At 31.8% G+C, this 27148-nt stretch overlaps 1 protein-coding gene across 10 annotated transcripts in view; it reads left to right on the forward strand.

Annotated features, from left to right (window-relative positions):
* Positions 1-27148, forward strand: part of LOC129943429 (sodium/potassium/calcium exchanger Nckx30C) — a 213152-nt gene that overhangs the window by 149837 nt on the left and 36167 nt on the right. For 3 of the 10 annotated variants that reach the window (XM_056052867.1, XM_056052869.1, XM_056052870.1), the window contains exons 4-5: positions 8622-8815; positions 9330-9353. In XM_056052867.1, the coding sequence (XP_055908842.1) occupies positions 8622-8815; positions 9330-9353 (218 nt within the window). Of the gene's footprint in view, positions 1-8621; positions 8816-9329; positions 9354-23501; positions 23577-27148 lie in introns of all 10 variants that reach the window. The other 7 variants (XM_056052871.1, XM_056052872.1, XM_056052874.1 and 4 more) reach the window with 4 other exon arrangements.

The raw sequence follows: 27148 nt of genomic DNA on the forward strand, positions 1-27148 counted from the left end.
CAGATACTTTACCTAACCAGAGAAAGGGTAAATAAATAGGCTTAAATAAGAATGTGAAATTCTAGTGATTTTGTTGATGCTAGAAATATGTCATATTCTTTCAGCATTTCAAAATGCACAATGTGAATGCATTTTTGGAAAATATGTTCACCATGTTTTGACTTGGGAAATGGGAGCTGGGAGTAAATGTGTTGAATTTGAAATGTCATATGTGTCGTTGTAGTTTTGAAGTTTTGTTTGATGATGATGGTAAATAAAATTTGAAGATTTTTCTTCGAAATTCATGTTTGAGAATTTATGGTTGACTTTCTATAAAGTTGAATGTTTAAATTGATAGATTTGGTTTTGGGTATTTGTTTCGAGTTGAAACTTTAATATTATTTAATATTTGTATTTTCGTTATGTAAGCCCAAAATGAGTTTTTAAGTTGTAGTTCCTTCTTTAAAAGATGAAAATTATGTTGTTTAAATGACTTCAGGGATTTGTAAAAATAGGATCAATGTAAGACTTTCTCAACAATTCAACCCGAGGTATAAGGGATTACATACCTCGATAATTATGTATTTTTGGTTTATAAAGTTCAACTCCATGACTAAAAACACGAACAAGAGAAGATACAATTTTTGCACTTGATATTTGGTGTGCCAGGGATCCGTTCTTACACTCTTATTTCTAAAAATAATCTTATCTCTGAAATTTTTAACCCACTAAATTGTTTCGCTGATGACACTACCCTCAGCTTTTCATATTCGTTTTAAGATTCTCAACCTTATCCTTTGGATGTGGATTATCAACTGCAGCGTATAAAAAGCTCATCAAATTCTGATCTTGACAGGATTGTCCAATGGGAAATCAAAAACTTAATGCTGTCTACTACCCCATAAGCGTAACTGCTAATGCGACTTTCCATGGGTGATACTTGCATCGAGGAAACTGAACAGCTTTCAGTTCTAGGTACGTGCATCACAAACCATCTCTTGTGGAGTGATCACATATATGAAGTCGCCAAAAATGCTGCTAAGTGTTCAGGTTTTCTCCGTCGATGCTAGGAGTTTTGTATCCCTTCTAATATAGATATAATTTATAAGGCCGGTATTCGTCCGAAACTCAAGAACAATTCCCATATCTGTTAAGGTACTGTAATAACCCACTTAATCCAAGAGATGGATAGAATTAAAAAGAGAGCTCTAAAAATGAGAGGTGACCGTGATCTGAAATTTTGTGTCTCTTTTCATTATTGTCATTATTTTATCGCTGTTTTCATAAACAATTCTCTAACGAAATATCCATTTGCCTCCCCTCAAATAATTCGACTCATAGAACCCGTGGCATGATGGTTAGTGTGTTGAACTGTCTTGGGTTCGATCTCTGCCTGTGCCGTCTAAAATTTTATTCACGGGTACTGCCTCTTGCGAGGAATTGACAAATTCTCCAAGACTAATTCTTGTCATGAAAAAATGCTTTCGGATTTGGCATATAAACTGTAGGTCCCCTTCATCCCTGCAATTACTCGCACACAGAAATGGTTCTCTACGGACTGTTGCACCACCTAAAAAAATACCCGTTCTGCTAAGAATGCCCATTAGTTTACCCTTGAATCCAACTTCGGGCATACTGTAAAGTATAGAGATTCTTTTTTAAGCTGCACTACACGAATGTGGCATGCTTTACCAAACTAAATGTTTCTTACTCATTACAATGTACAGACATTTAAATTCTCATAATTGCATAATTGTCCTCCTAATTGCTCCCACAGTGTTTAATCAACATAAAGGTATACATATCCGCTTGATACTCAAATTTTCCGTTAATTTAAGGATATTCTTATAATTCAATACGTAAAACAGTCTTAAACTATTTTAAAGAACAATTTCTGATCTGATTAAAGTAGATAATTAACTTTTTGTATATTTTATATGACAGTAATTTATATACATTTCTACTCATAAAACTTTTCCTTAGAAATTAACAATGAAATAAATATTCACAAAGAAAATAAAAATGTGTCCATTAAAACATTCAACAATTTCATTTTAAATTTGCGAAAAAGTCCTTTAGAAAGAAAATGGAAATTTCACAATCAATTGTGATTAAAAACTGATTTTCAAACCTACTTTCCAATGGAAAAAAAAGCGGTAAAAAGAAAAGAATGCAACATATCCACAAAGAATCAAAAAGACATTTTTGTTTTGTTTTGCTTTTGCAAGTGTGATTTATTCGATGTCAAGAAGGAAATCCTTATTCCTTTTCTGTTGTATATATATTGCAACATTGTCATTGTCAAGGAGCGAAAAGAAAAAGACACAAGAAACTTTTTCTAAACATCATCTGACAGTTGAATTGCTTGTTTTATGGTATTTCTTTTAGCCTAGCTTTTGTTTTATTTTATTTGATATTTTTTCTTGGTTTTATTATACCCAAAATAAAAAGATTTTTAAACTAATATCCTGAACCAATGTGCAGGATTTTGTAATAATAAGAGAGACAATTTGGATTTAAGGAATAAGAAGACAAAAATAGTGGATTTTTCAATTTTATTTTAATCAGAAGGATAAGATTGAGACAAGAAAGCAATTGAGTTAAACCAAATTAGATATGTAGGTTATATTTTCGGTACGTAATGGGAAATGTAATACCATTAAACTTTTTACGAGCTTACTAGCTTCAAATTTATATTTATTATTTTTAATTAGAAGTGCACAGACAATCTTTCGTACATAGTTTCTTATTAAGTCCAAGTTAAAAGCGTTAAAGAAATTGGAGTGGTGAAACGACTTAAAAGAGAAATCATAGGGTTTTTCTTATTGTCGATAAAATTTCACTGGGTTTTGATTGGTCAAATTCGATATCGATTTTAAAATCAATTTATTGCGTCTAGTTTTTGGGAAATGACTTTTTAAAGTTTGAAACAACACTTATATACATTGCTTTTTTCAATAAAAGACTTGATGATTTTCCAAATCTGTAATCCCTTTCTTCAATATTCAATTGAAATATTTAAATGCGCCCATTTTCCAAATTTCGATCTAAAGTTGCTTCGAACTGTCAGAATTGAAGGATCATCCATTTTTATTTTGTTTCTGAAGTGTTTGTTGTTTTGAAGATGGATACAATATTATTATCAATTTTAGGTGACAAAAGGAAGAAGAATTCAAGAGAAAAAATAAGAAGACGAATTTCGCGACACAAATCAAATATGTATGTATATTCGATTTACCTGACACGATGTAAGTGTGTGAAAATTATGTAGAATTGTTCTGATAAATAAAATATGTTCTAAGGGAAATAAAACCTTTTATAATACCTTTATCTATTAATTCAATCAAAAAACCTGCAATTCCTAGCAGAAGGAAGCTATGAAAGATCAATTCACAGAAATAACAAATGTGATTTGAATCGTTCAAAAAATGGAACAAACCGAAATACAGAACATCCAATTGTTTAAAGAGTTTTCAAAGCAAAATCTAGACTTGGAAATTAGTCCATGTAATTTCCGAGGAAACCATTTGATATTTTTAAAACTAAAAATGTGTTTTTGTAATGACATCGCTTCCAAATGTTATTCCCCCGATTGACGGGACTCATATTAAAACTAAAATCTACTGGTTACTATTTTGCTTGTTCTTGGAATGTAATGTATTTTAAAGTGGACTTGATGAAGTATTTTTTCGAAACCGAAGAAATAATTTCACTGTAAATGTTGAAGCAATTTGAAATGCCAGAAAGATTTGCACCAATGTGGTAGCAAGACGACCTGGATAAAGTCATTATGCAAAGATTGTTCATTAGATCAGAAATTTGGGTTTTTTTCTTTTTTAGAGAATTAAGTTGCATTTTAAATCTGATATCAGTTCCATATAGATTTTAACATGCAACGTGTTTATATCACCGAACAGTGGAACAAACCTGTACATCGTTTTGGAGAAAGTAAGAGTTTTGCACTTGGTTATTTCAAAGGCATTTGATAGAGGTTGGCATCAAGCACTCTTATCGAAATGCGTGTATTTGGTATTGATAAATCTATTTTTCGCTGGGTTAGATATTAATTTTTGGACAGTTCAATTCAAGTAGTTTTAGACGGGTTCAAATTTGATATCCAAAAACTAAAATCTGGTGTGCCCCAGGGATTCGTTTTGTCCGCGACACTCTTTCTAATTTTTATAAATGATCTATTATCTAAAACTTTTAACACCCTTAATTGTTACCCTCAGCTTTTCATGATCGTCTTTGGTCTTCGGATGTGGATTACCAACCGCAGCGTATGATAAGCTCGTTAAATTCTGATCTTGACGGCATTGAAAAATGTATTGCTTCAAAAATTCAATGCTGTCGCAAAACCTTAACCTTCCCACAATGACACTGTCCATGGGTGGTACTTGCATCGACTAGACTGAACAACTTTTAGTTCTAGGTATGTGCATTACAAACCATTTGTTGTATTGTGATCACATATTCGACATCTACAAAAATGCTACTAAATGCTAATGTTTTTTCCTAAATCGCACGAATGAGGCGGCCAATCGACTGGCCAATTTCTTGAGATAACACGCTTATCAAACTTAACTTTTATTACGCAGTGAACGCAGTTCTTTCGAGTACCAAGGGTGGCGTAAGTTTGTATTTCTTGATTTTTTTTGCAATAAGATTTTTAAACAAGCAACTATTAAGAATCTTATAAAAATTTTGAGCTCTAGAAGGGGTTTAATCTTCAGACAAAAATTGAAAATTTAATCTTTTGAAGTCAAAACTATTTAAGCAATCAAAGGAACTACTGTTTCAGTAAGGTTAATTAAGGTACTAAAAGAGTCTGAAGAAAATATTAGATCGAGAATTCGATACTTAGTTTTTAATATAGCTTGTTTGCTATAAGCAGTGTTACCGCTGAAAAAAATTAAAAAGGGTTACAAAAAGTGGCCCGACACAAAAAAGGGGCCTACATACGAAAATTGGACACCATAGAAAAAAAGTACAAATAAAACAATACTGTATTCAGGAGTAAAACAAAAATGTATTCAAAAACTAACTTAAAAAACAATTTTATTTCAATTACATTAAAATAAAAAATTCAATTCATTTAAAAAACAAAACAGTAACAACAAGTCAGTTGTCACGGGTATCGAATGCAAAAATGGGGCGAAATGGCCCCTTTAGGGGACAAAGGGCAACGCTGGCTATAAGTAAATACGACGAAGTATGTCAATAAAAGACTGTTCCAATTGTGAATTTTGAAGAAAGCGTGGCTTCAAGGCAGGATTCATAATCAAATGCGCAATCCGGATTATGTGTCGTGAATTAAAATCACTCAAAAGTAAAATATTCGTATCAGAGCAGGAGTCATTGATAACAGAGTTTAATGCCAATTAGAGTTCACAATTTGGGGATCTGTAGCCGTACACTTTTTGAAGGAGCGTAAACGTTGAGAATGAAAAAACATCTAATTATGTAAATGACGACCTTCTCTGCAAACATCAAACTCCTGACTGAATAGTTCTGGGCTGAAAAAGCTTGAATAAAGCCGAGTTTTCTAGTTTCCATCATTCTTTTCATTTTAAATAGGTTTTAGTGGTATTCCTCAGCAGTTGTGTATTAATAACTTACATGTATTAGGAATGCAAAAAAGTCCAGCAAAATGTTAAAAGCGAGTCTTCAATAGTTTCTAACAATCTTTTATCTATTGTGGGGCATTTTAAGTTATTTCTTACATAAGTCGAATTAAGAACAGTGGCTTCTAAAAAATGTACACTTCTGGTTGTTCCCCATAAAAATGCTTAGACATATTATGTATATTATTTTTTCTTGACATAGAACTAGAACTTGTCTTAAAAATATCTATGAATATACATATATGTGTAATTGAAAGTCAAGGCAAAAATAAATTATAAAAAATAAAAATCGTTTTAGCATTTCAAAGTGGTTGACCAGTTGCATTTATTTTATTTTTATTTCTGAACTGCACAAAAAAGAATCCATCAATGTCTTCTTGCTTTTTTTGTATTTATTTAACATCAAATGCAAACTGTTCTGTGGTCTTTGACGTTTATTATTTTTGTCTATTGATTTTTTAAACCTGGTGGTATGTTTTTTTCAGCTTTTTCTATGTTTATTTTATTTTGTGTAACGTTATCAAAGTGGCTTAGAATTCTTTTATATCTATATTTTTAAAGGTACGTGCAGAATGATGTTTGTGTAGGCTTTTCACTTTTGTCTTTCTTTTTTTTATTTAAAGAAGGTAGGCTAAGTCTTATGAGCGTGTCTATGTCTATGTCTATGTCTATTTTGTTTTTGTATTTTAAACATGTGATATACGTCAAATAGGTGACTTTGAATTTATTTTTAAATCCTTTGTTCTACCAAGACAAACTTAAAAAAAAAAATAGGAGGAACAACGAGAATATTTGCGGGTATAGGGTAGATACCCTTATATGTCTCGAGTTTTCAATAAGGCAAGTGACCCATTGAGGTGGAAGAACCGATGATGAGGGATTGTGATAAACCATTTCCGGGTATAACATTTGAGGTGGTTTCTTATGGTTTGGTTATGGGTTGGGTTGGAGGTTTAACAATATGTGACTTTTAGTGTTCCGTAAGGGATTAGTTATGTTCCGATGATGTGAGCTTTTATATGAAGGAACTTAATGGAACCGCATTTGTTAAACACTGTTAATCTCGTTTTAAAATAACCTAATAAAATCTACTTCCTCAATTACGAAAAATGTTTAGACTTACCGGTGCCGCGTAAACGTTGGGTTTTTTCGTTACTATTTTCTTGTTAATCTCAATGATGAAATAGAACAATTTTCAAGGGAAAATTAGTTTAACTCTGCGTTTTCTTACTGTTAAATGTATGCATATTTATTTAATACGTTAAACGTTAACATAAAACTTTAAACTAACATAATTGCAAAAATTTATAGCAAATGCATATGCATTGCAATGAAATCGTTTTAGTAAATACGTCAGCTTTAAGGCAGAATTGCAAATGCTCTCTTGGACCAGAAAAAATATTTCGAAAATTTCAACATGATCTGCAAAAATAAAATAAACAGCAATAGACCAAAGTGACTCCCTTGAGGTACACCAGAACTCACTTCAAATTGACATAAAGGGTTAAATTTTAATTAATTTAACTAATAGAATTTCATGACTTAATTTGTCAAATGCCTTGAGAAAGTCTGTAGAGATGCAATCGACCTGAGAGTGTTTTTTGAATGCATCCAAACAAAAACTAGAGAATTTTAATAACTTACCCAAATGCATTTTTATGGACTGTCGGTATTAATATTCTCAAAAATCTGAGAACTTATAAAATGTCAGATACTCGTTGAAAAAAGAAGAAACAATGGATAGGAAACATAAGACAGATATTTTTTTAAACATAAATGATGGTATTCCATCAGGATCAGGACTTAAACAAAATTTGTTGTTGCAAGATGGATGTTTTCCTGTGTATAAGAAGAAAAAAGGAAACAGAGTCTTGCAGCAGAAAAATCTGTAAGGAAAGTCTTAAAATAATCTGCCAACATGTTCGAAATTGATTCTGCAAGAATTTTGAAAGGTCATACTAGCTGGATATCTGTTGAAATTACGTTGACTAGTAACGTATCTCCAAAACATAAGCCTTTCAATTAATCTCCAATAGATTAAACTTCAACCAGGCTTTTTAAACGCGAATCAAACCATGGTAGGCTATTATTTAAAGAAATACAATTTTTTAATAATACTTTGAATATGAATAAAAAAAAATCGATATAACGGTAAGTTTAATAATAATTTTAAAAATATTCAATTCAAATATTTATAAGTCAATGTTGCAAGTATAACTTTAATAATTTATTTATTTTGTATGGCTCTTGAATGGATGGAAATGATTTTTTAATTTAATTAATTTTTCGGTATTTCTTATCCTTTTATTTTATTTCCTTTGTTTTTGTTTTAATTTTTATTTTGGTTATTTTGAAAAATGTATAATATTTGGAATTCTCAATCAGAAAAAAAAACAAATTCTTAATTAAAAAAAAAAACAAACAAAATATATCACAAACAGTGTTACAAAATTTTGAACCCGCTTTACTTAGAAACCATTTAACAAAAACAAAATGCTAACCATTTTTTATATCAAAGTGTAGCTTTTGCTTATATTTAATTGCAGTTTTTATTGTGTTTGTGTTAAATACCAAATCAAGATCAAAATTTAAAACAAAATATACAAAAATAATTGGAAAACAATAAAAAAATATCGCCGCTAAGATTAATCAAAAATTGCTTTACAACTCAAAACACACACATATACTCACACTTAAAGTAATATAGTCTCATTGTATTCTAAATTCACATATACAAACATACATTAAAACTCATACACACACTTGTAAAATATTGACTCATTTAAAACAACTTATAATAGTTTTTGGTGTTTAAATAAATATTGCAAAACAAAAATATGAAATGTTAAAATTAGTGTTTTCATTCTTTGCATTCGATTTGCTGTGCTGAATTAAAAAAAAAGAAAAACAATGACAAGAAAATACAAAAATTCCAACTGAGATACATTTTCAAAATTCCTTTTAATTTTTAACCATTCTTCATTTTCTTTGGGCTTTTTTCACAATGACATATCAAAGATGATGTTCCAGGCAAGGTGGACGAAAAAGCAACACAACTCCATGCGATTGCATCCCTGAAAGTGCTCCTCGATGCCACAAAACCACAACGTGGCGGTGCGACAACTTCCGCAGCGAATCATGTAAAAATCAATCTAAAGGAAACCACATTGGCCGACCGACCGAATGGCAACATCGATACTACGTTAGAATCGGTGAGTTAATTCGTTGAAAAATTAAAAATATTTAAACATTCCAAAATTTGTTATTTTTGATTTGTATTTTAAAATATTTTGTTTTTGTTTTTATTTTTAAATTATAAACTATAATCCCGTCACACATAGTCCAAAATTATAGATTTCACTTCACAGTGTTTAGTCTTTTGTTTCAAAAAAATTTCAAAAAAAAAAAACATTATAATGGAATAAAATCAATCGTCACACAATCATCGTTTATTTAATTTATGAGTATTTATGTTCTTAAGTCATTTTCGAAAATGAATTTAAAATCTTTTAGTTCTATTTTGTTTGTATTTATTATTTGTATATTTATATATTGAAATTGCGTGTATTAAAGAAACTTAATTAGTGTATCGTTTGGGGAACGAAATTCAAATTTATAAAACAAAAATTAAAAATACTGAAAATGTCGAATGCATCAATATATTTCTAACTGTTTGTTCTTTTTTTTATTCCTTATATTTTTTAATCTAAACGGAATCTATAATAGTTTTATGGGACATTGTCCATTGATGTATGTATTAAAAAATATTAACTAATTTTATTTTACTGGGTGTGGTGTTTGTTTTCTTTTTATACTTTTACTTTTCTATTTCTACGAACTTCAATATCTATAAATCATTGGCTGATGCACTGTGGCGTATGAGTACTCTTTTTAAGAATTTATATTTTAGTTTACATTTCATGAGTTAAAAGAATTTCTAAGAAATAATAAATAAATTTAAAGGTCGAACTTGAAGGTCATAAAAAGACATTTAACTATTGCCCTATGAGGACAAATTAGAATATATAGGGTTAACCATTTTGCGGTTTCAAAAATAAACGTAAATAATTTATTAAAAAGCATCAACGTTGAATGTAGTGTCATGAAACACTACATCATTTTAATGAATACCACGCGAATTGTTGCAAGCATCGATTATTTTGAGGTTATTTTCAACCAAATTTTGATACATATTGGGCTGTATCTTAGCCATAACTTGACGAATGTTGGTTTATAAGTGCTCAAGAGTTAAAGGGTTATCTGAATAAACGTAGTCTTTGGTGTAGTCTCACAAAAAAAAACGTCCAGGGGTGTCAAATCGCAAGATCTTGGTGGCCAGTTGATATCGCCAATTTGATCATAACGTTTCAAATTGACGGTAGCAGTCGTTCCATCGTCGTTTTCGAAAAAGTAAGGCCCAATCACACCTCCGGACCAAAGAGCGCAGCAATCAGTGACTTTTTGTGGATGTAATGGTCTATCTTCAATTACTTGAGGATTCACAGGACTCCAAATAGAACAAATTTGTTTACTAACATACCCACCGAGTGAGAAATGTGCTTCGCCGTTGAAGAAAATTTTGTTAGAAAAATTGTCGTCCACCTCCGCCTAATGTTCAAGCACCCATTCGACGCATCTAACGTGGTGTAGATATAAAATACGCCATAATGTGCCGTAAGATATTTCTTATTCCTGAGAACGACGAAAAATCAATATGTTTTTGTCTTCGGCAACACTTTCACTTACGGTAGCGATATTTTCAGTGGTAAGAGCGAAACGATGATGCACCGATAACCAATCCAGTCTCTTCAAATTTCTTCACAATTTTGCTGATTAAGCGTGGTTGGAAGATTATGTAGACTTTAATTTCCTCTTAGATCACGATATGTGGCTGTGGAGGAATCACCATTTTGGTACCAGGATTTAAATAATTTGTATGCGTTGTGCGATAGTTAAGAGATCTATTTTCGTAAATGTCAGACTTTTAGCTGAAAAACAAAAAATTGGTTTATGTATGGTATATTTAAACCCGCAAAATGGATAACCCGTTATTTAAAAGAGAATATGCAGATTTATTTTTAATTTTACCTAAAAAAGAAAGTTTTTTTACTTAGATGCTGTGTTATCTTTCTAGAGAAAAAGTGTAAAAATGTTGTTTAAAGTTTATTAACTATGTTCAAGATATAAATTTCAATGTTCTGGTAATTTGTCTTTGAAGCGGAAGCTGTTCTTGGTAAAATCACAAATTGGTCACAACGAATCGAATATTATTTTGCTTAACAACTCATTTAAATTACTTCATTTAATTATTCAAGTGTCTGAACACATGATAAGTCAGGTAAATGGCTGGCAGTTCAAGTTATCGGCACTCCTCGATTAATTGTGATACCCTGAAAGTTTTATAACATTCCTGAAAAGTCAGTGTAAAACGTATAATTCTATTTTGTTGCGGAAATTTGTCAAAGACCTGCACTTGGCTTGCTAAGTTTCTGCTTTCAATCATTGACTTGAAATGAAAGGGTCCCATTCAAAGTCTACTCTACTGCCCTTGGCAACACTGAAAAGTCTTTATGTTTCTTTTATTACAGGCTACTAAGCTAGTTGGCTCACCAAGGTGGCTTATTGTATTTTTTTGAGGCAATAAGTTTTAAGTACAATTCTTGAAGGTTCTGTTGTGATTGTGTCTATACATTTAAGCTAAGATATACTTATTGAGTCCATTTGGTCTGTCTTGGTTCCTGTTAACCTATTGAAGCTTGCCATTTTGGTACATATAATATTTATAAAAGGTTTGTTAAGGTTCCTAAGGATCGTAATCGGATCCAACATTCAACATTGATCAATGAGAAGTTTACTAGAATTACTTATTACAGTAGTTTCAACCTACCTTGAGTTATTGTAACAAAAGTGGTTAATAATTTACTATATATTCTCTCTGTTTTATTCTAAAAATTGTTTTCTAACATACCTTTATTCAAAGAGTGACTTATCTTTGTTTTAATGTCAGTAATGTGTATCTAAAGCTCACCCCAAAACTAAATCAAAACTGTATAATGTCAGCTATTTTGTACCTACCATAGGTGGCCCTTCAATTCTTCCATGGAGCATGTAGACAGATTCCATGATGTCACTATTGCTAAGAGCTGTTAATAGGAAGTGATTAAACTGGTTTCTAGCTAATATGCATAATCTGTAATTAATGCTTTGTACATCACGAGCTCTTTTGCATGTAGGCCTCTAATTACATAAGCTTGGCCCTGGCGGCTTTACTGTATTGAAGATTAATTTAAAATAATTTAATGTTGAACATAAGATTTATTCACCACCTCACTAACCTGCATCTAGTCATGAACCTTGAAATCTATTTCTCGCAAAAGTGGTTTTGAATTTTGAGTTAAGCTTCAAAACTACATCTGGGGATTCCTAAATATTTTCTACTTTTACCACCTCCCAATTTGAATTTGTAGATCAGTTTTTAGCAATTGAATGTATTATTTAAGCCGATCTTTTGGAAGTGTGGATGTCCTGATTAAGAGATTACCCATTGGTTTGCTTAGGGTTTTTATCTCCTTTATGCCCATTAGGCGTAGATCGGCATTTTTCTTCGGTGCCACTGTCTGCTGATGATCATTGATTTTTTATTGACACAGTTCATTATTTTGATGGGCTGTAACTAAAGAGTGCTGGAGACCTGCTTCCGAAGACAGCCTCCTTGACTTTCTGCAGGATTTCTATATCTATCAGCTGCCTTTGGCCTAGCGACAGCCACCGTATAGATTTTCAAAGTCGGCAATAATAATTATTAGCTATGAGAGCGTTGAATATGTTGCTTTTTTTATTTGGCGAGGAAGCATTTATGGTTACAAGTTTGTCGATGGTCTTGGGTTATTTTGGGTTACTTAAGCCTCGCTGCTAGCAAAGTGACGAAAAATGCTCCGAATGTCTGACACAAGACCGAAGCAGCATAAAGTTAATAAAAAGAATGTATTTTGTTTTGGTACTGAGTTAACCAAAATACTTATTATTTGGCAACTGCAAACTTTTGCTTAAAATGCAGGATTTTTATAACGTACGGTCAAATATCATTTTAAAAATGTTTCAAAGCTTTAGTTGACTGAAATGTCTGTCATAAATATTTAAGTTAATCAAAGTGTTATGCAGACAGTAAAATATGAGTTGTCTTCATGATCTAAGGAAGTTTTCGTTAGGACTTTACAACTTTTTTTTAATAAAACACAAACCATTTGAAATATTTAAAAACTTCAACATCAACTTAAAGTACAAAAAAAATATATTTATGAACTAAACTAGGCCTTGTTCATGTGACATACACGTATGATTCGTTGGAACCAATTTTCTGTACATCGGCCACACGTTTCAAAAGCGCTCTTCCAACCTAGTCGTCGATTTGGTGGAATAAACCAAAGACTGACTTAACGTATCCCTAATGAAAATAGTCTACTTATTTACTTAAAGTGGCGTTACAGTGCTGTGTAAACTGCGGTTTCACCCAACAAACTTCTCCAACTAGCTGGGTTCCATGACGCTAGTTGCGCACTAAAAGTTGAGTGAGGTCACTATCCACTTTTGCACTACACCCGATCCGCGGTCTTTCTCTACTGTGCGGGTCTGTGGGTGTGGATTCGAATACTTTGCGGGCCAGACCCGGCCATCTTAGTCTTTGGACTTATACCCTTCTGGCTAAGTCTACGTCGCTGTACAGCTCGAAGTTCCATCTTCTCCTCCACTCACCTCCTTATCCTGCATATGGGACAATAGACCACGCGAACAACTTTTCTCTCGAAATGAACCAAGATGATTTCATGCGTTCATGCTTCTGTATAGCAGTATACGGGGATGTTGAGGGTATTTTATAGCGAGACTTTGGTCGCTCGAGAAAAGGCTTTGCAAGATTTATTCTTCGTTTGATCTCAGGGCTTTTATTGTTTTCTGTGTTTATAGGGGAGACAAGGTAGACATGTCGGTGTTGTAGATTCTTTCTTAATGACAGCATGTACTTTGTTTTAACCTCATTGCCGTCTTTTCCTCAATACACACAAAAGCCTCATTGAATTCACGCTTATATCAATGTTATCAGCATATGCTAGTAATTGGACAGACTTTTGAAAGATAGTGCCTCTAGAAAATACTCTAGAGACGTTATATCGCGAGGACTAGGCGGACAATCGATTGACCCATGTTTCCATGTTGATAACACATTCCGTCCAAGTAAATACCTTCCATTTTAGGCCAAAAATAATTGATCATACACAGTAACGTTAGGATCTCTTAATTCTTGAGTCAACTTAATCTTGTATGTGTGTAAACCAAGATCCTAGGGCAAAATACGCCATGAAAAGGTCTGAGCCATGCCTATTCTAGAGAAGGTCGTGTGGAATTGCCTGATTTGGATTATTTACTGTACGGACGCATGGATGGACGCTGTCTTTGTCTCACTTATACGTCAAAATCAAATAACAAATATGAAGAAGACTCAAATTTTTGTTCTAAACTTGTTACTGCCTACAAAGGCCACGAGAATTGCGACAGAAAATTGGATGAATTGAAAATTTTCATGATGAATATGTTGAGTTTACCAAATAAATTATTCATGACAGTTTGATGATTAGTAAAAGAATATGTTTGCAAATTAAATTCAAAGTTGTCAAGTCATCCCTATTAGAAAACCAGATATGCATGCACACATATGTACCATATTTTTGGCTACACAGATATAAGGGCAAGTTAGACTAAAATCTAACAAAAAAAACGTGACAGTTATTGCCATGAAATGATAGCTTTCAGCGCTACAGTTTACAATTTACTAGATTTTCACTATCGATTTTACAAAAATGTTCTTGAAAAATGTCCGTTTTTTATCAATTACATAATTCTATTTTATACAACTCGTCTTTTATATTCAATCACAAAAGCACTGTCATTTAATAACCGACTTTATACTGAACATTTTTGCTGCCATATAATGAGCACAATGCACAAGTATCTGCATCCCAAATAATTTAATTTAATTTTATTTTATTAATTCATAAATATAAACCAACTTCAGTTGATGAAAAATTCATAATACTATAAAATTACAAGAAATTACCACTGCATAATTATGCACTGCAGATTAAAATACAAAAACTGGACATGTAATAATTTTAATCTAATAAATCCATGATTTTATTGGCCAATTATATTTTCTGGCAATAAAAATAGTAATTTACCCGCATTCTGTATGAATCTGTAATGTATATTTTATCATAAAAACGAAAAAAAAAATTAACATATCGTTATCCAACAAAAATATTATTTAAGAAGAAAAAAAAGAAATTAATTAAAAACAGTGCAATAAATTAAACCATCAATTTATGCCAAACTATGCTCTCATAAAGAATCCAAATTACACATTGCTTTTTCTTCTTGTTTATTTCTCATACTTCACAACATCAATCAAAAGGGGATATGTTCAAAATGTTAACGTGGGAAGAATATGATGTTTTATTAATTAAAAAAATTTACGATTTTGACTTTTTGCGATTGTTTTTCCTGACTTTTGATGAAACTATTTATTAATTGATGACTGACTCTTCTCTGATTATGATAAATTTATTACATTTTTAACTGAAGGTGTTCCATCTTACATCACTTAAAACTTAAACAGGAAAAAGGCTGTAAATGTATACATTTTTTCAAGGATAATATTATAGTATAAAACATGCATAATAAAACACAACAGAGTTAAGGCTAACACTGATGATATCCTTAAGTTTAATCTGAATAGTGTCGGCATAAATTATACACTTTAAATAGATATGACCAGACGAATGCTTTTTTTACTAGAATTGATACATAAACTAATATGTCCTTAATCTTCAGCGATTGAAAAAAAAAAAAACAAGAAACCGATTTAAGACTTCTTTTAAATAAAAATTAACAAATACGACTTTCAAAAATCACAATAAAATACATATTTTTGTGCTACAAACATTTTAATCATTGAAACTTTTTGTTCAAATTGCGGTCTTTAATAAATCTTGTTAAATAATATAAAGGGTTTTCTAACAGGAACAGAAATCTTCAAAATACGATCTTAAAAAATTAGTACCCAGTATTATGGGATTTATATCGCACTAAAATCACCGGTTAATCAGGACCAATCTATAGATTGATAAATGATTTTTCTTTCTCAAATTAAAATTACTTTAGGGGAAGTTTATATTTGTAATACTCTTCCATACCTTCTAGACCAGCAGCTCATGAGTCTTGGTTCTTCTTAATCTCCGATCATTGTTTCGCACATTTCAAATGGTTTCCATTTTGGACCTGTGTAACCTTGCATTCTCGATTATGTAATACAGCGTATTTTTTATGACTTCTGTAACCATTTCAATTTGAAGGCCACAATGTAGATCATTGTTTCTTACATACCAAGAGGGCATTTATTGTATCACGAAGGACTTTGTTTCTTTGTATAGCCGTATAGTATGATGGCATAAGTCCAATTGGGGTTTCTTACCCGGTTATACACTAGGTCGTTCTGGATAGGTAGGCCTTCTTAATTTCAAGCTTAGCTCTAGCCAGAAAATAGTCCTTTTGATAAGCTCCTAAAAGTTAAGCTTTGCATCCAAGGTCATTCCAAGGCATTTGGTAATATTGGAGTAAAGTGGATCTGGGACACTTCTTTGTGGTACACCATCTTCTACTTTTTCGAGTACCGAATTGGCCGTACCGTACTTGTAACATAAGATTTCAGTGATTTCTAATACTGGCTGAGAAGGTCCCTATGCTGTTTGTACTCAATTGCTAAGTGCCAAACCTTGTGAAAGGTTTGAACAATATCAGAATATAACTGAGCACATTTCTTTTGTCAAGTCCCTTTTCCACCAAATCCGTAATTCGATGTACTTGGTCCATCGAAGAATTTTTATTTGCAAATCCAAACAATGATTTGTATTTTTTCTTCAATTATTTTGATTCGCCTACTTAGTTTTTCGAAAACTTCTGTCCTGATTGGTATAAGCGATATTGGTCCGTAAGATGTTACTTCGGTTAGTGGCTTATCTTACTCAGGTACAACAATGACTTCTGTAATTTTCCAATGATGTGGTGCATGTTTTAGTATAAGGCACACTTTTATTATAAACTAGTTTTTACCCGCGACATCGTCCGCATTAGATAGTTTTTGTTGGATAGTAGTAAGAAAAACCCTGAGCTGTACTTTCTTATACGTATGTTTGAATTGAGAAGGGATACGACGTTTTTGTTTTTCCTTTTTTGGCCAGAACGTAAAGATTTTGTGGGTTTGAGACTCGTGGGCACGCTACATATAATTTTCCATGGAAAAAACAGTTTTTTCCAAATTTGCACCTGCAACTTTCAGCGTTTCTCCCTGAGCTTTTTTTTTGTTATAACAAATGCTGCTTTTAGAGGTATATGCATTCTTTTAAACTGAAACCGCAAATCGGTTCGAATTATCCGAATGCGGGAAATTGAAACATTTTTTTCGTTTTGCTATTCCAGTCATGATTATAGTTTTAATAATATTTCGTCCTGTAGCCGTGTACCATTACATAACTTTGGTGCGTCAGGATTAACAGAACTGGAACACCAACCTTCAATCTCAACTTATGAGAAGGCACCCCTGATAATTCCAAGGAATTATGAAACTATGGGGTATGATATTACTTGCTCCGTGTCCATAACGTTGTCTACTGAGAGGTACTCGACGATATCTCCCTCCACGATCGACATAATTTGTTCGTTTATCTGGTTAACCATCTCATTAGTTGGAGGTAAAATTGCCCCATCACACAACCACTCCCAATTGTCCATATTTATATGAAGGTTTGGATAGACATTACTTTTTAATTCATCTGTACTACAGACAATTTGACAGAATTCATGATTTAAAGTATCAGAGCCGTTACAGTCTGTTGGCATACAATCTTCTCCGATTTTTAGAATAGCAGCGGCATATTGTCCTGTTGGACAATCATATTGTATCTGTACTTGCATATTTGTTGTCATGTACACATAAAACAGATGCTTTCAAGCATGCGTTTATTTCATCTGCCGGTGTACCTCTAGTAATTACCGACAGGGTCTATATAAAGTTGGTAGCTAAGAGAACTACCATATCTCTCATTGCAGCCCGGTTGTTCTTGATGTCTTTCAGTGTACGATCTAGTGCTTCAACTGCTTTTTTGTGGGACATTGTACATTCATCCCAAACCAACAATTTACATTGTTGCAACATTCTTCCACGCTCACTACTTTTCCTAATATTACATACTGGCGTTCCCTCATGAGCTAATTTCAACGGCAGTTTCAGAACCGAGTGCGCTGTCCGTCCACCACTAAGCAGCGTAGCTGCTATTCCTGAGGAAGCTACTGCTAAAGCAACTCCATTGTTTCTCCAAATTTGAGCAAACAATTGATTCAAAAGAAAAATGTTGCCTGTGCTTCCTGGAGCATCTAAAAATAGCAAACCACCTTCTCCGCTGGGAATTTTGTGTATAACTGTGCCAAAAACTATATTTTTGTTCTGAATTCAAAAGTGGAACATCCTCTGTTAGAGCGACGGTATTTTAATTTAATTCTCAAACTTAATCACTGCTCACTTATAACGTGATCTTTTACAAAAGTTGTTTTCCCGTCATACCAATTTTATCCAAATATTATTCAAATCTTTGGTAATTTAGAAGTGAAAGCGATCAGATTCACTGGAAAGTAATTTTTCATATGCGAATAGGTTGTTTTCCCGAGTTCAAAAGTAACTCATGTAATTTCTTAAGACTCAAATTATCTCCTTAATAAATTTCAGTTAAATCTGTATCAACTTTTTGTTTCTGGTTTACGATCAATTTGCGATATTGAGAATTTACTGTCAGGTTTTTTGTTTAGGTCATTTTCAAACACTTTGCTGCTTCAGACTTCAAAAATCTAATAAGTTTATTATTTTGAACTAATTGTCTCTCTTATCATCTGGCAATCTCCAAACTTGCAATCTGATTTAAAAGAAGACCACAGGCTGATGTCGATACTTTTATAATTCTTACTTTTGAACTAGGTTAACTAAATTAAAGTTATTTTATCTCATTTAATGAATTATTCGTTTTATCAATAAGTTTATTTTATTAATTAAGATTATGTAGACTTAAATTCGTTTATTAAAACAACAATTACAACATCAACAAACAAATTCATTGCAGCACAATGAAAAATATTTAATTACACTATATTTTTTTATTTATTTTTGTATTGAATATTTTTGTGTTTTTGTTGTTCATATCACACACCACACCTGTTAAATAAATATTAGAAAATATGTACAAAAATACAGCATCAAAAATCACAATATGCATTAAAGCATGTTAAGGATGCGATTTTTATATCCATCCTTTCAATATAAATATTGTCTTTAATTTCAAAACATTCATATCACTATTAGAATACTATTCTATGTATCTATACCTGTCTTATGAACAATAATTGATGATAAATAGTTCTGATTATCGATTCACTTCAACTATTAGGTATAATAATTAATTTAAGAAAGAAAGAAAGTCAATAAATATGTTAACACTACTTTACCTACACTTTCTTCGCATCACACAAATAATTGCAATTACTTTTAAATAGTATGTCGGAAATTAGGTTTATTGAAGGTTTATAGAGTTTTGTATAGTTGAGTATTTTTTTTTAAATAAAGTAGCAGTCAGCACAAAGTATAGATTAAAGTTGTATGTATTTACGTTGGCAACTCACATCATTTTAGCACCTAAAGGGTGTTTTTCTTAGCCGTGTGGTTTTCAAGAGAAAGTATACGCACATAATTTAATAGTATGGCCAAGAATTAAGCTTCATAATAAATATTAAGGTTCTCCATTATGTTGTTAGAATGACTTTGGGTAAATTTCTGCTCTCGCTGGATCGAATAAATTCCACCCGAGTGGTCCAATTTTTGACAACTTTAGAGACGTATATCAGCAATAGCGCTCCGAATTTTCTCTTCGAAGGCGTCAAAGAATATTGACTCCATATAACCCCACACAAAATTGTCCAATGGTGTTCAATGCCACGCGACAAGAGCGCCCGATTCCTTCAATAAATTGACATTGTCAAAGTAAGTCTATTCATTATGAAATAGCAAATCAAGCTAAGCATTTGTAGTGTTTTCAAGTGACATCTATTAAAAAATCAAACTCCGAAAAAAATATTGCCACTTCGCCGATTCAACATAACATCTCTAAAGGAAACACCCTTTATAAACATTTAATAACACTGGTCGACAAAATTACCCTTTTTATCAGGACTATAAACAAAATATTTCAACTATTGAAGAAAATTTTTTTTTATAAACATTTAGATAGCCTCAAAAAGCGTGTTTTTCGAACTTTAAAAACTTATATCTTAAAAACCTAAAGTGATACAATAATTTTGAAGTTGAATTTAAATTTGAGGCCATCAAAAACCCATTGGAAAAGTGCAACTTCATTGCTATTAAGAAAACATTGTCGACCAGTGTAATTGAGAACGATTCACATGTGACCTTCAAGTGTTATTTGAGCGTAATATTTTGAGCTGATTCAGAGATGAAAGACTTTAATTAATTTTCGAACTAAAAGAATTGTATTATTATGTAGATTAATTTATCTGTGACTCATTCAAATTCAGTCTAACAAAACGTTTCACCACTCAACGTTGAAGGGTCGAAATTTTGAATTTTAATAAATAAATAAATAACAAATAATGAGATAATTGGCGTTTAAGTAAAATGGCTGAGAGACTGTAAACTAAATGAGAACTTTCTTGAGAACTTCTATTGATTGAGTCTCGTTGAATGGAAAAAGATAGTTTCGTTTCAGTTTTTTCTCAAAGCGAGCTACGATTTGACTATCTAGTGTCTATATCTTTCAAATCAAATTAACCGCTAAAATGGACCCCTTATTAAATGTCGTCTACTTCGCAGGGAATACAATATTTGTAATTTTGTTTAAGTCTGCATTTTAGCGGTTAATTTCGATTTGAAAGTTAAACAAACCTAAGATCTACCATGCAAACAATTAACCAAATTGATAATTAAGTTGAACAATTGCTTGCTGATGTGCAACAAGCTGCGGATGAAAGTATTCCAATTATTTCGAACTTGAGAGAAACAGAAATAAAATATCACATCGAAATATTAAATTTGATTTTGGAAAAAAGAAGAGCTCGAAGAATATGGCCAGATACGAGGTTTTCAGAAGGTAAAACAGTCACCTTTAATCGACAGTTTAAACAACTAACTGAAAAAAAAAGAATCAGTGAGTTCCAAAACGATGCACGGAGTAGATTTCTGAGAAGTCTGACCACAGATGATTCTACAAATATTACCCCTTAGTTAATAGAAACAACGAATAGGAAGTTCGTTTCGTCAAGCTCAAAGAAGTAGCTTATGTGTCAACATCTTATAAAATCACAGCTCATGTTTTGAAAGAAATGCCTCGATACTAAGTATGTACATCGAATTATGGATAAGGTTAAAACGGCATTGGCGCTTTAGACTTAAGTACAGAGTGCATAGTGACCTTCTCAGGCAATACTGCAAAATACTGGGATCGTATGTTACAAACTGACTCATTGGAGTAAGGTACCACCAAAATTACTCGGAACTAAAGAAAATCGAAGCTGGTTTACCAGAAGGAAGTGCCATAGTGCCAACATTGTAACTTTTATATACAAGGGATTTTCCAGTAGATACCAACGCTACCATATCCAAATTTGCTGATGATACGTCAAAATTAGTATCAGACAAATCTGTTCCAAAGTCTACACAAAAATCAAAATGCTTTCTAAACAGTACACAAGTACCTTACTCCAATAAAAAAAAATAAGGTGGAGCAACAGTCCATGAAGAACCAGGGCCAGTGACTTACAACTCTCAACGATTCTTGGGTGCGAGTAATGTTGTCAGAGAACGGCTGATTTGAGAAAGCACTTTTTCATGACAAGAATTACTCTTGGAGGATTTGTCAATTCCTCGCAAGAGGCAGTACCCGTGAAAAAGTTAGGTGGCACAGGCAGGGATTAAACCCAAGACCCCTTGCATGTCAGTTCAACGCACTAACCATCACGCTACGATTACTACAACAACTACCTTACTCCAATACTACTATTTAAATACCTTGAAATGACTTTGTCTGCAAAACTTAAATTGTATTAGCACTTGAAAAAAATTATTCTCCAGCTAAATTTAAAAAGACCTAAACATACCAAATGTGCTCTTACCTATATGTAAGAGACCCCAGATGGACTAATGGTATCATACTATGGGACTGTATAAAGAAAACATGCTAAACCTATCGAAAAACTCGAAAACATGACCTATATCGTGACCTTCAAATTGAAATGGTTACAGAAGTTATTAAAAAACACGCTGTATTACATAATCAGCGAATGCAAAGTGAAATGTGCGGAAACAATGTTTGAAGATCAAGAAAAACCAAGTCTCAAAAGCTAATGGACTAAAAGGTTTGGGAAAGTGTTACAAATATAAACTGCCCCTTAAGTGAATTTTAATTTCAGAAAGAAAAATCATTCGTCAATCTATGAGAAAAAACAAAAACTACTTAAATTGATCAAAAAATACAACATCATTGCCATTTTATTTCATTTATTTGACAATTAGAATTAAAAAAGTCATAGTTCACATGACTGGATAAAATTTTAAACAAATTATCTAAAACAGCAATACCAACTGTAGATGCTGATTTTTGTGAAATTTGTGTTATTTGCTTGTCATAGATTTGTTCTAAAATAATGAGGCTTACTGGTGCTTTAATTTCGGCATAAGGCACGAATCATCCGGTACCATAGCATTCTAAGTCAAAATCAGGCGTAGTCCTCATTGCGTAGTGTACCAATAGGTAGAAAAACACAACAGTCCATGTCGGTATCTTATAATAAATGCTATCACCCGTAACGGAAGCGCATGTTTTCCAAAATGTATGACATATTGTCATTCAGGAACAGTTGTGTACCGTTTTTATTATAAACGTACTCAATAGCTTTAAAAGACGATTTTCGGTCTAAATTTGTCATTATATTTTTATTTTAATTTAACTATTTTTGTTTTCAAAACTTCTATACATTTCGTCTTTTCAATTTGAAAATCATTGGTAATGTGTGACTTTCAAATTTTATTTGAAATTTTTCTATTTTGTTTTCAAAACATCTCATTTTGTTTCTTTTATTTATTTCTTTCTTTACTAAGTTTTCCCATTCTGTACAGAGCTGATTCGGAAAATAAGTTTAAATAGAAGATTTAATAAAAGAATATTGAAAAGCATATAATTTCGTTTCTATTTATTTGGCTTTGCTTATATAGTAAATCACAAAGAAAACAAATCAAAAACTAATCGTTGTGTTAGTAATTTTCATGAATTGCATTCTAGTATAATCGAATTTTTTTGTTTTTTAAATAATATATTGTCTTTCTTGTTTTTCGCTTTTAAAAACTAGAGTAAACAAAATTAAAATGAAACATTTTTTCGCAGGACTTTTTAGTGTATTAAATGTGTTTATTTTTAATTTAAAACTTAACTTGAATAAGCAATTGCCAGTTTACATATATATTCCGAGTTGGCCCAAACTCTGCCTGTTTCTTCTTCTTCTTGTTCTTTATCTCTATATCTATATCTTTCCTATTACTTCATTTCCTATAAACTTGAATTTAAATTAAAAAACAAAAAAAAATTAAATTAACTTTTTCATATTTCTCTATATATACATAAATATTTATTTTCTTTATATATAATTTAAATCGTATATATATTTATGTATACCAACAACAAAAAACACAAATTAAAATTAAAAATTATTAAATTTAATATGATATACACAATAATAAAGCCATCATTGAGTGCTCGTCGTCCTAGCTGGATTGAACAGAGGGTCAAAATTCAGACACGAAGATTTAGTACCAAAGTTAGTTTCTATCAATTTTTTCAATCAAGACAAATTTTTGAAAATAATTTTATTTTTTATTTTAATATATTTAAATATCTAATTCTAAAAATTTTGCGTTTTAAAATTATTTTTTAGTTAAAAAATTAATACAAAATTAAGTATCTAAATTTTTGTATTTTAGTTGCATATTTTTGATCCTAATATTTTTTTGTTGAGTTTATTTTTGTTTTTTAAATAGTAGCTTGAAATATTTTGTTTGAATTTGCAGAAATCTGTTTTGAAATTAATTAAAATAAGTTTTAAATTATATTGGCTATTTTTTAAAAATTAAAATTATTTATATATCCAAGAAGTTCAGAAGCTTTGAATTATTTCCTTATATTATAAATAATTAAAAAGCGAAAGTATAATAATTTCTTTTAAAACAATTTTAAGCTTTGTAAAGGCGAATAATAAAATAAAAAACAAGTATAGGTGTCTTAAAATCTGCCTTAAATGCGTTATAAAAATCTAGATGTGTGTAAAAAAGATATTTATATTATATGTATCTAATATCTATAGCAATGAATGCCTATTTAAATATTATAGTTGTGTTATATTAGATCAATGTATTTTTATTTTTTGCATGGCACGTGAAACAAACACAAAAACATTCGAAATAAAACACTGTTTTTATTTATATTTTAGAAACAACTTTAAACACCACTTTTAACATTTATTATTAATATTAGTGTATCAAAATGTTTCTCTTTAAAAAGAGGTGTGATTCATCTATACCGCGCCCTAAACTGATAGTTGCGCTTCAAGCTGATAAACATACTTTACAAAACTTAAAATTTCTTTGAGGCTATAGAACAAAACTAGATTTCATAAAGTTTTCAGGATTTGCTTATAACTACACATAATTTTGTTAAGGCTTAGGCTTAAAGCACACAAAAGCCTAAAATGGTAGATTGAAGTATAACTGTTCGATTTTTTTTAAATATTTAACAGTAGCAACTTAAATACGACTTTTATTCTTCGTTCACATTAGGTCCCCTTTAATTATTTAGACATTCCCCAGCCTTTAAACCGCAATATACAGTAATTTTTTCATGATGCTCTTAACATTCATGAATATACATTAGATTGGTAGCGCTACAAATTCGGTATCTTATAAAAGGATATTTTCTTTAGAAATAATAAAAAGGCTTGTTCATAGGAACGACAATGATTTAGTAATAATAATTCATTTAATTTTCAGAAAAACAGTTCAAGAAAATTTATTTAAATCACAATTCTGAAGCAAAGTATAATTTTAAAATTCCCAACAAGTTTGAATATTTAAAACTTTTTTGGAAAGTGTCTTTGTCAAAATGTCAGCTCTCATTTCATTCGATGGACAGTATTTTAATTGAATGATCTTCTAGTATCTGTTGGTGTCCAAACTTGAAGCTCGATTAAGGACTTGATTTCCTCTTGTGCAGCTTTAGTCCATTTGCGCTTCTCGAAAGTGATAAACGTAATACTTCTTCTCAGGGATCTTGCTATTTCGCAATATTAACCAGGGCTTTGTAAGACAGACGTACAGGTGGAATGTCTCGATTTTCTTGATTTTCAGTCTGATTTTCAATGTCTTCACCTCCTTGAGATTCTATAACGAGGGGTTCATCTTCTTGAAAAAACTTGCTCTTCTTCAATGACAAGCGGCTCATTAAATGTTCCTAGTCTTAGTGAAACGTATTCCAAATTTAGTTTCAGAGAAGTATCTTCCTTTTTATAAATGTTTGAAGTTCTAGATTCTTGGATATTTGTTGGTAGCTTTGGATCCTTAGGCTCATTTTCGATAATTCTTAAGGATCTTGATATCGAAACTCTATTGAATTTAGGATCAAGTACATGATAACCTTTTGAATTGAACTCGTACTCGATACGAACACCTTCTTCAGCTTTGTCGTACAATTTCTTCCTCTTCTGCCTTTCAGCATAGGTAAATGAACTCGATTTAAACACTTTAATAAAGCTCTGGTCAGGTTTTTCTCCTGCAAACAACTCAACTGGTGTCTGCTCAAGACTGTAACCGGGTAACCTATTCTGAAAATAGACTGCTTTTAAAACAGCTTCTACCTAAAAACGATTTGGAAGTTTGGCATCAAGTAGCAGACACTTCATTGGTTCGGTTCTTGCGTTTTGGTACACCGTTTTACTGTGGCGTGGATATGCCTTACCTCGTAAATAATTGCTCAAAGTTTTTAGATACATATTATTTACCATTGTCGGGCAGCAGAATATCACTTTTTTCTTCGAAGTGTATTGAACATAGCTGCGACATAGCCTTTTATAGCACTTATACTTCATCTTTCGATTTCAACAAATGCACCACTAATTAATTAGAAAAATCGTCAATTAATATTAAGAAATATTGGTAACCTCTTAAATTTGATGTCTTCATAGGACTGCAGAGGTCAGAATCAACTAATTACAAAAGTTGCTTTTCTCTATTTTGTCTCATAGGGACTTAAACTATCCCAGTTTGCTTTAAATGCAATGTTCACAAATGATCTTCTCATAGCACTTTCTTTCAGAAGCATTTCGATAGCTACTGGCTTTCTATGACCAAATCGATGAAGCCAGTGATGAATGCACAAAAAATTACAGGTTTGATAGATAGTCCAGTTTCCAACTTGTAAAGACTGTAATTTCGTTTTGATCGAACCATAAATCCCGTGTAGTTTTAACAAACATGTCTTTGTCCTTGGTTTGAAATTCTTCCTACATAAAGCAATCTTCCATCCAGCTCAGGAACATATAACACTTCTCACTATCTTCTGGTTATCGCCATTAGGTAATTGACAACCACATCCGATTACTGAAGACATCACTGACGAACCATTGGCAAGATATGTTTTTGAGTTGTTAATTTGGACTCAAAGAATTTCTTATCATTGGTTATAGAGATTGTAGCTTCAGAGTCGATGTACCAGATACTACGCTACAAACGAGAGAAATTATTGATTGATGATGTTATCATGTGATAGTGATACTACAGATAACTGCATGTTTTCCTTTTTGTAAAGCTGACTTGTATTTGTAGCAGTTCGCTTTTACATGTCCTAGTTGGTTTCACTAAAAACACAACCGTCTTCTTTGGTTTGGAAGGCTTTGGATTTCTTCTTTGCTTAGACCACATATCAACCTCATCTTCATTGCTTTCAAAACGGCTTTGGTATTCGTCTAACATCTTAACAGTGACATATTCAATCTTCGAAACGGCTTCATTTCGACCTTTGAGGACAATGACGATCCTAGAATATGTTTTTGGGAGACTCACCAACAAAACTGCAACAACTTCATATTCTTCTAGCGGTTTACCAAAAGCTCTCAGTTTACCAACAACTCGAAGAATGGCATCTTTACGGTCACTCATGTTACCACCAGTATAGTTAATGCTATATAATTTGTTTCTTAAGTAGAGGCAATTTCCAAAAGTTTACCCTTCATGCTTCTTAGAAAAAAACTTCCAAAATATTGGACGCATCACCTAGATGGGCAATTTGCATCAGTTGACCATCCTCGACGTTTAACGTCAGATAAGCTTTCGATTTATTATT

The sequence above is a fragment of the Eupeodes corollae genome, chromosome 1, assembly GCF_945859685.1.
Source record: "Eupeodes corollae chromosome 1, idEupCoro1.1, whole genome shotgun sequence".
Taxonomy (NCBI): domain Eukaryota; kingdom Metazoa; phylum Arthropoda; class Insecta; order Diptera; family Syrphidae; genus Eupeodes; species Eupeodes corollae.